General features: G+C 50.3%; 1 protein-coding gene across 1 annotated transcript in view; it reads right to left on the bottom strand.

Moving 5' to 3' along the window:
* Positions 1-2557: 2557 nt before the first annotated feature.
* ATCAY (ataxia, cerebellar, Cayman type) overlaps positions 2558-11768 on the bottom strand; it is a gene marked incomplete at its 3' end in the record, with an annotated part of 10847 nt that continues 1636 nt past the window's right edge. The window contains exons 2-11 of the mRNA XM_008947755.1: positions 9333-9397; positions 8755-8976; positions 7788-7973; positions 7031-7133; positions 6364-6495; positions 5881-5967; positions 5155-5253; positions 4854-4889; positions 3931-3966; positions 2558-2593 (exon numbers count right to left, since the gene is read on the bottom strand). Coding sequence (XP_008946003.1) covers positions 2558-2593; positions 3931-3966; positions 4854-4889; positions 5155-5253; positions 5881-5967; positions 6364-6495; positions 7031-7133; positions 7788-7973; positions 8755-8976; positions 9333-9397 — 1002 coding nt within the window. The remainder of the gene's footprint in view (positions 2594-3930; positions 3967-4853; positions 4890-5154; positions 5254-5880; positions 5968-6363; positions 6496-7030; positions 7134-7787; positions 7974-8754; positions 8977-9332; positions 9398-11768) is intronic.

Here is an 11768-nt window from a genome sequence, read left to right on the forward strand (position 1 = left end):
TACATGGAGATCTGTGGTGGTTCCTAATCTGAGCTAAAATTAATTCAATCAGGAGAATCCTTCCTTAATTTCAGTGGGTTTTAGTCCATCTGACAGAGCATGTGTGGGAAAGGAGACCCAGCTCCACAGATGGGGTTAACACCTTGATGCCTGGAAAGTTCTGACTGGCTTCTGTCTTACACAGATACCTGCTGCCTGCTTGGGAAGCTTGGCACTGAATGGCTTTTGTGGGGAGGTGCTATTGGCATTAAACCTAAACTCAAAAACCCCAACGTGCTGGTTTGCCCTGGCAGCACAGAATTTACTTTTTCAATAAATGGCTCATATGAAATTTCTAGAAAGCCCTGGAGGCTGATGCTTGGTGCTCATTATTAACATGCCAGTGAGGCTGAAAATGGAGTTTTTACCATCTTCAGCTTCTAGGGTGAGCACTGTGGATGCAGTGCTCTCCCTCTCATGCAAAGAGATATTGGGTAAATACATCTGTGATGGAAAGGCTTGAGAAAAACATCTATCAAATGGGAAGTAACATTTGAAAGCATATTGGGTGCTCCTTTGTAGCATTCAGGAAGAGAAAAATCTCATCTGTAGTGGTTTTATTCACTGAAAGGGAAAAAAAGAGAAGCATTATATATTCAGAGACATCCCTGTGTTGAGGAAACTCTTGCTTGGACAGAATTGTCCTGCAGAGGATTTTGGAGCAGAGTGAAGTCATGGCAGTTTCAAATAGCCATGGGTTGGGGTTGCCAGCCTGAAAATATTCCCCAAGTGGTGAGATCTGCAGGTAATTCTTCCTCTGCTGTTGTCTGCCAAGGGGTTTTACCTGGTGAATGTGAGACAGTTTGTGTAAGCTGGCTCTGGTGAAGTCAGGAGTTCCCAAATAATTTTGGCCAAATGGTCGTTCCTTAAATTTTCTTCCCTCCTTTGCTCACAGAATCCTCATGAGTCCAAACTTCCCATTTCCAGAGTCTCAACGTCACGTCTGCATCTCCTGGCTGAGAAGCTGAACCCAGACACAGTGTCCTGCCTCTACATCAGCAGCATTCTCCACCTGGACTCTTCCCAGGCAAGACTGTTCAGAGAGGAGACCCTCCTCACCCAGGCATGGCAGGTAGGACATTTCAAACATTTAGCAGCTTGTCTCTGCCATAGGAGGTATTCTAGGGAATGATTGTCCAGTGTCATGAAATCAATACAAAGACAAGGTGGGAAAGCTTTCCTGTCCATAAGGCTCCTTCTGAAAACCAGACCTGTTTGGGGGGTGTGAGAAAATGCTCATAGGAAGGTTCTGTGGAGGCTGCTGTGCCACGTGTGACTCTCCTGGAGAGTTAGCAGAGTGCCTTACAAACTGAGACAGAACCAGGAAAACCCCTGGCATTTACTCGTAGGGCTGGTTTGGTGTGAGTTAATAAAAGGAACTGGCAATGAATTGGGGAGGTCAAGGCTGGGAGAGGTGCCTAGACCAGTGGGCACTTGGTATCCTCAGGAGGAAACATGGACTGGCTGTAGAAAGGAGGCAAATGCACTCTCTTCATTGCTGGGTTAGTCATTCCCTGGGGCAATAGCTCCTGTAACATCTGCATGGAGGAAACTGGGTGTGCAGTTTAAAGCAAAATGCCTCAGTGCTGGCCAGCAGCAAGTTAGGGGAAGGGTTTATAATTTAAACAAAAAATATATCTCTTTCTGGGCTGGTAGCTAATGAACTACAGGATGCTCTCACTAAGAGGAAACGTGGTATCTCTCTGCACTGCTGAGTAGCTCTCCACAGATCCTTATTGAAACACACTGGAACCTCTCCTGCAAAGTGCTATTCTTGGCTTGTTTTGATTTTGTTTTTTTGAAAGGAAAACATTTTGAAAAAAACACTTTAAAGGACTTTGCATCTTGGAGAGAGGGGAGGCAGGCTCCGTGATCTTACAGGACTGGGAATAAGATGGTGAAGAGGTCTTATACCAAAAGGTCATTTGTGTGGGTGACTGCCAGGCTGCGTCATTCTTCTGCTCCATTCATTCCACTCTACTCTGATTCATGACATACTGGGAAGGAACAGAAAGACAGAGTTATTTTTAGAAAGCAGAGTGTAGTAAAAATTGTTATACCCATTATGTTGAAAAATATCAGTGGGTTTGGGTGTAATCCTCTACAAAAGGGCCCAAGCTGATGTCATTCAGAGCTTTAATGGGAGTTCTTCTTCTCTGGGGACTTTTCCTGAGTGTGCAGGACCATGAGAAAGTCACTGCAGGGTGCTGGAGGGTGGCTCTGCAGTAAATGCCCATGTGCACACCTTCACCACGTGGCAAATTTTCCCCAGTGCTCCCACAGCAGCTGCAGCTGTGACCAGTCCTTGCTTTGGGGCAAACTGCACCTGTATTGGGTCAGGGTGAAGGTGTCAACAGCTTCCTGGTTCTGTACCACTGCTGCAAAATGCCTCTTTTGTGCTCAGTGAGTGGCCCTGGGCTACAGAGGTCCTGGATCTGACCCTGTCCTGCTTTCCCTGTGAGAGGATTGCAAACATGGTAAAATCTATCACATCAAGAGAGTGAGGGATGAAGCAAACCTGGTTTCTTGATCCTCTGCTGGGGGCACAGGCCTGCTTGGAAGAGAACCAGCAAAACATAAGTGAACCTCCACCACAAACCAATCACCCTCCCTTTTGGCCCTCAGCTCCCATTTATTTCTTGGAACAATTCAGCCTCGTCGATGGACTTTGGCAATTTTGATGAAAGCTCCTTTTACTCTGGAAATAAAATAGCAGAAGTATGCACTGTTCCCTTCAGTAGCTAATTAGATAGAATAAAAAAAAAAGAGAGACTAGAGCACTCTGAAGCAGAGCCAAAACCAGACCAAATTATTCTGGCAGAGGATTTTGACACTGTCTTCGAAACCTCCCTAGAATTTTCCTTCCCTTCTAAAGTTACAGCCTCATGCCTTCCCTTTGCCCACAGCTGAGCTGTGCCTGGCAGCAGCACTTGGGCCTCTGCATGGCACCAGCATGCAAATGCTACAGCTGAATGTCAGGAGAATGGTCCATGGCACCTCTGGCGCTGGTCCGTGACCAAATGGGTTCATTAGAGAGGTAGAAAGCAGTGTCAGGAACCCATTCACATAGGTGAAGGTCCATGACATCACCAAAGTGATGGGTCTAGTGGTTAGGGGAATGTTAGGAGGAAGGTTGGGCTTGGAAAGGATATCTAGGATCATCACCCAGGGTGATTCTGTGGTTCTATGGGGAGCTGTTAAGGAGAGGAGAGGTTTTAGACACTTTAGAAATGTCCTGTTGGGTCCAAACACCTCCTGAGAGTGCAAAGCCTGGCTGCCCAGGGGCTACCAAGCAATAGAATCATAGAATAGTTTAGATTGGAAGAGACCTTTCAGATTATCAAGTGCTGCTGTGCCCCCAGCACTGCCAGGTCCTGACTAACTCGTGTTCCTCACACCACACCTCCACGGCCTGGAAACCCCTCCAGGGGTGGGGACTCCACCACTGCCCTGGGCAGCCTGGCACAGCCCTGGGCAACCCTCCAGGGCAAGAAATTGTTCCTCAGGGACAACCTCAACCTCCCCTGGGGCAACTTGAGGCTGTTTCCTCTTGTCCTGTCCCTTGTCCCTTGGGAGCAGAGCCCGACCCCCCCCTGGCTCCAGGCTCCTGTCAGGAGCTGTGCAGAGCCAGAAGGTCTCCCCTGAGCCTCCTTTGCTCCAGGCTCAGCACCCCCAGCTCCCTCAGCTGCTCCCCACCACACTTGGGCTCTAGACTCCTCACCACCATCATTGCTTTTCTTTGGACACACTTCCTCTTGTCCTATCAAATTTGCACATACCCAGCTCCAGAGCAAGCCAGGAACAAGCCATGATCCCAACAGTGCTGTTCTCCTCCCCAGAGACTGTTTAAGCTGTCTTAGAAGTGAAGGCCAAATAACAAAGAGTAGTTACCTTTCCTTCTCAGCCATGTCTTGTTTCTCTTCTGCCCTGTAAACACAAATCACATTTGAAATCTCTCATCCAGGGGCGAGGGGTGTGAAAGGATAGAGTGTCTAAAGCCTTCCTGGGGAGAGAGCTGGAGCTCAGACAGAGGTTACAAGTCTGATCAGAAATAACTATTAGCTTCTTGTCCCTGTGACATGCAGCCTTGATAATCCCCATGCTCTCAGGATGCCTCTGCTGGCCCTCGAGGGAGGCAGCTGACTGATTTGGGCTGGACAACTCACTTCCCAGCAGCTAATGAACTGGATCTCCCCAAACTGGCATCTCCCACCCAGTTCACCATCACGAGGAGGTGTGATCTCAGCCCATGGCTCTCGTGCTGCCCCAGGTGACTGTTTCTCTCTCTGTGACTGCCATTTTTGGTAGTTCTTAGCCCTGTTTATGGCCAGTACTTCTAACTCAAATCACTAGTGATGGAACTGGGCTAGAAAATGAAACAAAGCACATGGTAAACTCCTGACCCTTTTCATGCCACTCTAGCAGAATGAAGTGGTTTTAAAACAAGTGCTACCTCTCCCTTCAGTGTCAGTTTGCATCATCATATGGGGAAAATGTGCCCAGTTCTTGTACAGAGTGATTTCTGGTGACCTTGGCTAGCTCATATGGTGCATGTGCAGATGTGGGCACTTGTGGGATTTAGAGGAACAATACTATGGGTAAATAACCTTTTAATCAAGGTTTTTCTCCCTCTTGCAGCTTTTCCTTATTTTGAGAAAAATCAGTAGAAGATAAGAGTAGGCTGGGTGGGATATCAGGGTAGGAGGACACAGAATTGAATGGTTATAACACAAATAATAATGAGAGAAAGCAACAACATCCCAAGAATCTGAAACCACCCTCCACCCCCTCACCCCACCCAAAAGACTTCTTACCTTTCTTTTCTGGCCTTGATCCTCTCTTCTTCATATCTGCAACAAACAGGAAACATTATTTAAATGTTACCCAGTCACTTTTATTCCTCTTTTAGTTGTTTGCTCAGAAGGTGTCAGAAACTGCAAACCAGCCCAGTGAGCAGGCCCCTGCTTGGCACCAGTGTGTGAATCAGCCAAAGTTTGCCCCAGGCTCTGTGTTTCCAGTACCTGGGCTTTGACTCAGCACCATACCCTGCCACATGGGACTTCATCCTGAGCCTCCTCTGAGTTACATGTGCCCCAGGCTTCCTCAGATACTCACTGCAAGACACAGTCTGGAATCTGTACGTGCTCCATTGGGATAAGATGCTCCAGTTCCTCCAGACTGTGAACATACTGGATCTTATTGATAAACTTCACACTGGCAGAGAGAGAGAAAGAATGGGTGCTTAAGGTCTTGTTTTGATGTTCTCTCCTTAGCAAGTCAGAATTTTCTGCTTCTCTGTCTCCACTGCAGTCTGAGTGTAGCTGTCTCCTTCCAATGCTAACATGCTGATGACTAAAAAACGTGGTGAGATGCCAGATGATTACTGTACCTCACTTTGCTTTGACCCCCACCTCTCAGTACCTGTGGGAGGGGGAGAGGACCACCCTTCCTGCACTTCCCAGAGAACCTTTATGTGCTACCACTGGACAAACCTTGACCTGCATCAGACCACCAGGATCTCCTAAAGCCACCTCTAAAGTTGTCCTTGGAAGTACCAGGGAGATGTAGGACAAATGATGAACAGTTTCACCTCATTTAAAGCTGAGCTTAAGAGCATGATCTGTTTACCTGATGAAGGGTCTGGATATAGCCAGCACTGTCCTGATAAACCACGAAGGGTGCACAATTATCAGTGCTTTGAGGTTTTTCCTCAGCCTGTGGAAACACCAGGGGACAGAAAGTCATGGTCAAAGGCCTGTAACATGTCAAGTACCAGAGAGATGGAGGACAAATGATGAACAGTCTCATTTCAAGCTGAGCTTAAGAGCATGTTCTCTTTACCTGATGAAGGGTCTGGATATAGCCAGCACTGTCCTGATGAACCACGAAGGGTGCACAATTATCAGTGCTTTGAGGTTTTTCCTCAGCCTGTGGAAACACCAGGGGACAGAAAGTCATGGTCAAAGGCCTGTAACATGTCAGGGCACTACTAAGTGTAACTGGCCTCACGTGGATGTCTCCAGACAAAAGTCCTGCCCGTGGCCCTTAACCCAGGACCCTGGGCTAAGCTCAGAGCCAGCAGGCTGTGGGAGCACTGCTTTGCTTGGGTGCCCTATTGGCCTGATCTCTGTGAAGATGCTTGTGAGGGAAGGAGGGAGAAGGGATGAAGAGGACCTGGAGTAAGTCAGAATGCTGTGACAGAGGGAAATATTATGGAATCTGGGGATTGAGGAAGGGGGATGGGAATTCTGTGAGGAAAAAACTGGAAGAGATGTGGCAAGAGGACTGGGGAGAATGAAGAGGCAACACCAACAGGTTTCTCACCTTCTGTCTATCATCTGATAGCATTTCTTCAGCCAGCCCAGCCCTGGCATCCTCCTCCGGGGCGTGGCTCCATTGAGGTACACGATCATATAGTCCTCAGCCACCAGCAGCTCCAGGCTGCTGATCACGTATCTGTGGGGTGGTGATCAAAAGCAACAGGGGCATGACACTCAGAAAAGTTCCCATGAGGATTTTTCGGGTGTTTGTGTGTCATCCCAAAAGGCTTCCAGGCCCTTTCTTTGTAGATCTTGGAATAGGTTTCGGATTCTCCTGGCACCTCTGCGGGATGCCTCAGGGGAATTCTCAGGGATTGATGGTGCTTGTCAGCATGGTGCATCCAGTGATGGACATCCCTGCACCATTCTGCCCAGCAGCAGCAGCTCCTGGCTGCTCAGCATTGCATGCATATGCTCCAGCCTGGCTGCCAGTCCATCACTGGCATCATTAACACTGAATGTTTGAGTGCTTTGACTCACTGGACTCGGATGCAAATGCTGTGGCCAGTGTCTCACCCAGTGATGCTCACCCCAGCCTGCAGCTGCACACTGGGTACATTTGGCCTGGATTCAAACTATTTCCAGCAACGAATACAAAGAAACTGTTTCCCCAGAGCCCCAGATACCTTCCTTGCCCTCTTGTACCTCACAGACCCAGACTAGGCACTTACAGGAAGAGGTTCTCCATGATGTAGTGGTAATCAGCCAGGTTACTGTCCGGGAGATAGCAGGCAGCAAAGACAATGATGGCATTGAGACCTTCCCCATAGTATCCTGGGCAAGAAAGACACAGGAGGCATCAGCAGCTCTCCCCAGGGGGGTGTGCAAGAGTGGAAGGAAGAATAGCAGCAAAGATGTGTTGCCAAATTTGGGTCTGGGCTCGTTTTGTGCCTCTGTAGGTAAGTGTTTGTCTCTCTTAAAGACCTCTTTCATGCTCAGATTTGCCTCTGATCCTGGCTTTGTCTATAACAGGCTTGTAGGGTTCAGGGAAGGAGTTTGTGTGTGTCAAAGCACAGGGCTGAGAGCTTTGCCCTGGCTCACTGCTTGGCTTTCCTCAGGGTTAGAAATGGCCACTAACTGTGGATAGCCTTTGGCTGTGCCCCCAGGAACCACTCAGGACTGAGCTACGGAGGGATTAGAGTGCCTGCAGTCCTGGTGATGCTGCCCACACCCAGGGCTCAGGGTCGGGGTGCCTTGGGTCTTGCTCAGAGTCAGCTTTAGCTCTGCTTTGATTTATTGAAAGACTACTCTGGCAGCTGTATGTTTTTTACCATGAGCTGAGTCGTTTTGGGCCTGTCTGCCCCGTAGCGATATCAAACGAGTAACAATTTTTCCCTCAAACCCCTCAGTGATGGCATCCCCTCCAGCTGGACAGAGATGGACTGAAGGACACCCACCCAGCCAGGAGGCAGGCTCCCTCGGGCTCACCTCCATGTGTCACCACTCTCATGTAGGGTTTGATCATCTGGAGGTCGATGCGGTGCTCCTGCTCGCCGATGATGACGGTTCTCCAGAGCCGGCCGTTGGCAGCACTCCCATCCTCTGTCCCCCCATCCCCAAACAGATCCGCGCTCTCCCCAGGCATGTTCTTGGCTGTGGCTACAGGAGTGTCATCTGGAAAAGGGACAAACATTTCTGCCTTTCATAGAACGTATGAAGAGGCTCTGCAAGAGCTGTGGTGTGCAGGGGGAGGCAACGGCAACCGCAGATAGAGGATGACCCATTTCACCTGCAGCTTTGATCTGTGTGAGTTTGTGGTTCTTTGTAATCTTTCTCCACTGTCAGACTGTAATGGAAACAAGCTTAACATCTCATGCTGCTTATAGAACCTGCAGCCACAGTGTGGGCACCAAGCTTTTCACTGGATCCTCCTTCAGATCCGTGTGTACTGGCTGAAGAGGGCCCCAGCTGGGCTGGTTGTCTTCTGGCAGAGCTGCCTGTGTGAGCCTGACTCAGTCAGAATCAGCCAGGTTAGCCAAGACTGTGCTATCAAGATCCTTGAGTGCTCACCTGACAGCTCTACTGGCAGAGCCAAGCAGGCAGCACCTTCTGCTGTGCTTCACACACAGCCTGGTGTGGTGACCCAGCTGCAGCTGGAAGGGAATGTGTGTCCGCAGCCTTCTGCCTTACCCTGAATTTCAGCCAGACTGGTGTTTGCAAGTCCCTGAACTACTTCTGTCCACACTGAGATAGCAGCACTGAGCCTCCTGAGCTATAGCTGGGGTCCTGGCAGGGCAGATGCTGTGTGGAGGATGGGGCTTGACTGTCTGTGCTCTCCTTTACTGCTGGGGAAGTCAGTCCTCAGCTGCTGAAGGTGAGTGGTGCCAAAAGTAGTTAAAACAAGGCTAAAAACCACCCCACCCCTGCAGACATTCACCCCAAAGCAGCCTTTTACCTTCCCATTCCAGTTCATTCCCATTCCCTAGGAATTCGAGGGAATCGGTCTCATCAGGAGTTTCAATATCATCCACATTGATGTCCAGGTCATCTGGGGTGTCCAAGAAGTCATCAGAGAGAATGGAGCCTTCACTCTGGTCCAGGGAAATGTTGATTTCAGGTGCAACAAGTGTCTTCCTCTTACGATGAGCCCCATTAAAGTTTAATGTATTTGGGGGAGCTGGAGTTAAAAGGAAAATAACTGACAGGTTGTCCTTGTCCTGCCTCCTTAGTGCAAGAGCTGCTGCTGTCATTAGGCACATTTCAGGCTATGCTCCTGCAAGCTAAGGGTGGTGGGTCATAGTGGGCAGGTCCTGGCACCTGCAGGGATGGTGGGATAGAGGTGCCCACACAGATTCCTCTTTCCTCCCCCAGCTTCTTGTGGCAGCTTAGCAAATTCAGATCTCTGCTGGTTTTCTCTCCCACAGGGGAATTTTTGTGGATACTCCAAGGGAACTGGCTTCCACCCTAACTGCAAGCTGCTGTTCCCATGGGTGGGTTTCCTTTGAGCTCCTGCCCAGGCAGGCTGGTACTTACAGGATGTGTTCTCATCTTCTGTAGGGCTGCCCAGCGACTCCATCCCTGTCTCTTCTGGGAGAGGTCTGCACGTGAGCCAAGATGCAGAGGCAAAAAGACAGGAGATAAAAGGTGATGCTCAGGAGAAGGTCACTCCATGGCAGACAATGGAGAGAACTGGGGACATCAGGGGACAACATGGAACCCTGTGTGTGCTCTGCTCTCTGCCTTGTGTCTGTGAGCTCAGCCTGAGGGATGCCCTCCAGTGATTTGCCCCTGAGCAGCCCAGCAGCTGAGATTTCTTACTGGAGTAATGTGCCATCCCCAGTAACCTCCAAACTGTCCCTGCACTCACCCCCAGTACATCCCTCGTGCTGCCATCAGCCAAGAGGCTGGAAAATCCAGCCAGGAGGGCCACAGGAACAAATCTTGTCCCCAGAAGAGCCTGGTAACATCCTCACATTCTCCATGTTACCCCTTTTTATCTCCTGGGGGGTCCATGGCAGAGGTCAGGACTTGCAGCTCCTTGTGCCTGGCTCCTGCACCCTCTTGGTATAAATCACCTTGATTTAAATAGATTTAATTTATCAATTATTATTGCTAAATTTATTATAATTATTGATCAATTGATTTAAAAGTTGCCTTTCCTCTACAGATGCTAATGCCAAATGTCCTTATGTGGCTGTCACCCTTTGGAAGTTGCTGAAGTTGCTCCTGAGCCATACTGGGGTAAGTGAAGTCAGAATCTGGCCCCCAGGAGGGCAGTGAGGAATGCACAGTGCCCACTCTGAGCTAGACACTTTCTGGACACTTTTCCCCTTAATTTGAGCTGGGACTTGTGCCTGTCCCCTGGCATAAAATGGGTTTGAAACTTCTCATGCAACACGAGCAAACCTCAGCAACCCCACGAGAAGTTCCTGCTGTCCAAGGTCTGTCTTAAAGGGACCTTCTGAGCATCTCACCTGCCCCTTGCTAGAAGCTCCCCCTCTACAGGGGGAAGAGCTCAGGGCTCCAGCTCCATCCTGGGCGTTGGGACAATCCTGGGGCAAAACAGGGGGGACACCCCACCAGATTTAAGGCAGTGCTGTGGGAATGGGGCTGGGGCTGGTGTCCTGCTGGCATCATACTCCAGCGAGGGGAGGGAGAGGCTGGGGATCAGCACCTCCGAGTGTGCAGGAGGACACAGCCTAGCTCTGCCCTGCAAAGGCTCCTCTTCCTGCTGCCACGCCACCACAGCCACCCGCCAAATTAAACCCTATAAATATTTAGATTAAGGCATAATCCTCTCCGAGCTGGTTGCTGTATATTTATGAAAGTTGGAGACCTGATCAAAGGCTCCTGCTCGTTCGTGCGGCACCCGGAGCCCGTGGGCTGCCACAATCTCCCTGAGCAGTCAGAGATCCCTCTGCCCCCCTCCAGCCTCTCCTCCTCCCTTCTGCTTTTGTCCCTGGCAGGGCCTGCCTGGTTGTTTATCTGCCTGGGAGCTGGCGCCTGGCACAACTTGGCCATCTAGCATCCAAAGGAGGAGGGGGAGCCCCAGCTGTGCTGGAGGACGTGCTGCAGCCAGGCACGCTGCTCCCTGCTGCTGGGGCTCGGTTCAGAAATGCCATTCAGAAGTCAGAGGTGCAGAAAGGGCCTTTCTTACCCCCCCCAAAAGATGCTCGATTCACTCCCTCCCAGCCTCTCCTGTAAATCCTCCTCCCCAAACGCGGCGAGCTCCCAGCTGCCCAATTTTCTGCCCGAAGCAAAGCAGTTTTTCTAAGGGTTAGGTGCCACCATTTTCTACTGACAACGCTCTGCCCAATTCCCCTCTCCAGGCACCTTCTCCCCAGCCCCAAGCAGCCCGAGCCTTCACCACCCCTCCGCGGGGTGCCGGCCGGAGTGAGCATGCTCCTGCACCAGCATCCTCAGCATCACCGGGCAGCACTCCACAGACAGCCCGGGCAGCAGGAGAGGGAGCCCTGGGGGAGCAGCAGGAGGGGTCCCCTCTCCTCACCACTTGCTCCGTGCTGTGCCTTTGCCCCTTTGCCAGGCAGGAGCTGCTTCTGCCCGTCAGCAGCTCCGGGAGGGAAGGAACGTGCCTTAAGGAGCAGCTGAATCCAGTTTCCCCAGCCCAGATCTTTGTCTAGGATATGGCTGGGTTTTTTTCCTTTTTTTTTTTTTTTCTTTTTTTGTGGCAAGATCAGTTAATCACAGCTAAGCAAAAATAGCTATGCAGCAAATCATCTGCTGGAGAGCTGCTGTCCCACATGCGGCGGCTTCTGCCCTATTATTTTAATGCTTCTAGGTGGAAACGTCTTGGAAAGTATTATTTATTTATTTTTAATGCCAGTTAAACCCAGCTGGCATTCACTCCTTTGCCTGGAGGCTGTTTGGGCTCTGTTTTGCTTGCATCATTCCCCATCTAATCCCTCTGCAGCAGCCTGTCAGCAGCTGGGGAGCTTGGCTGTCGGGGTC

Source organism: Merops nubicus, unplaced genomic scaffold, assembly GCF_000691845.1.
Source record: "Merops nubicus isolate BGI_N331 unplaced genomic scaffold, ASM69184v1 scaffold19259, whole genome shotgun sequence".
In the NCBI taxonomy this organism is placed as follows: Eukaryota; Metazoa; Chordata; class Aves; order Coraciiformes; family Meropidae; genus Merops; species Merops nubicus.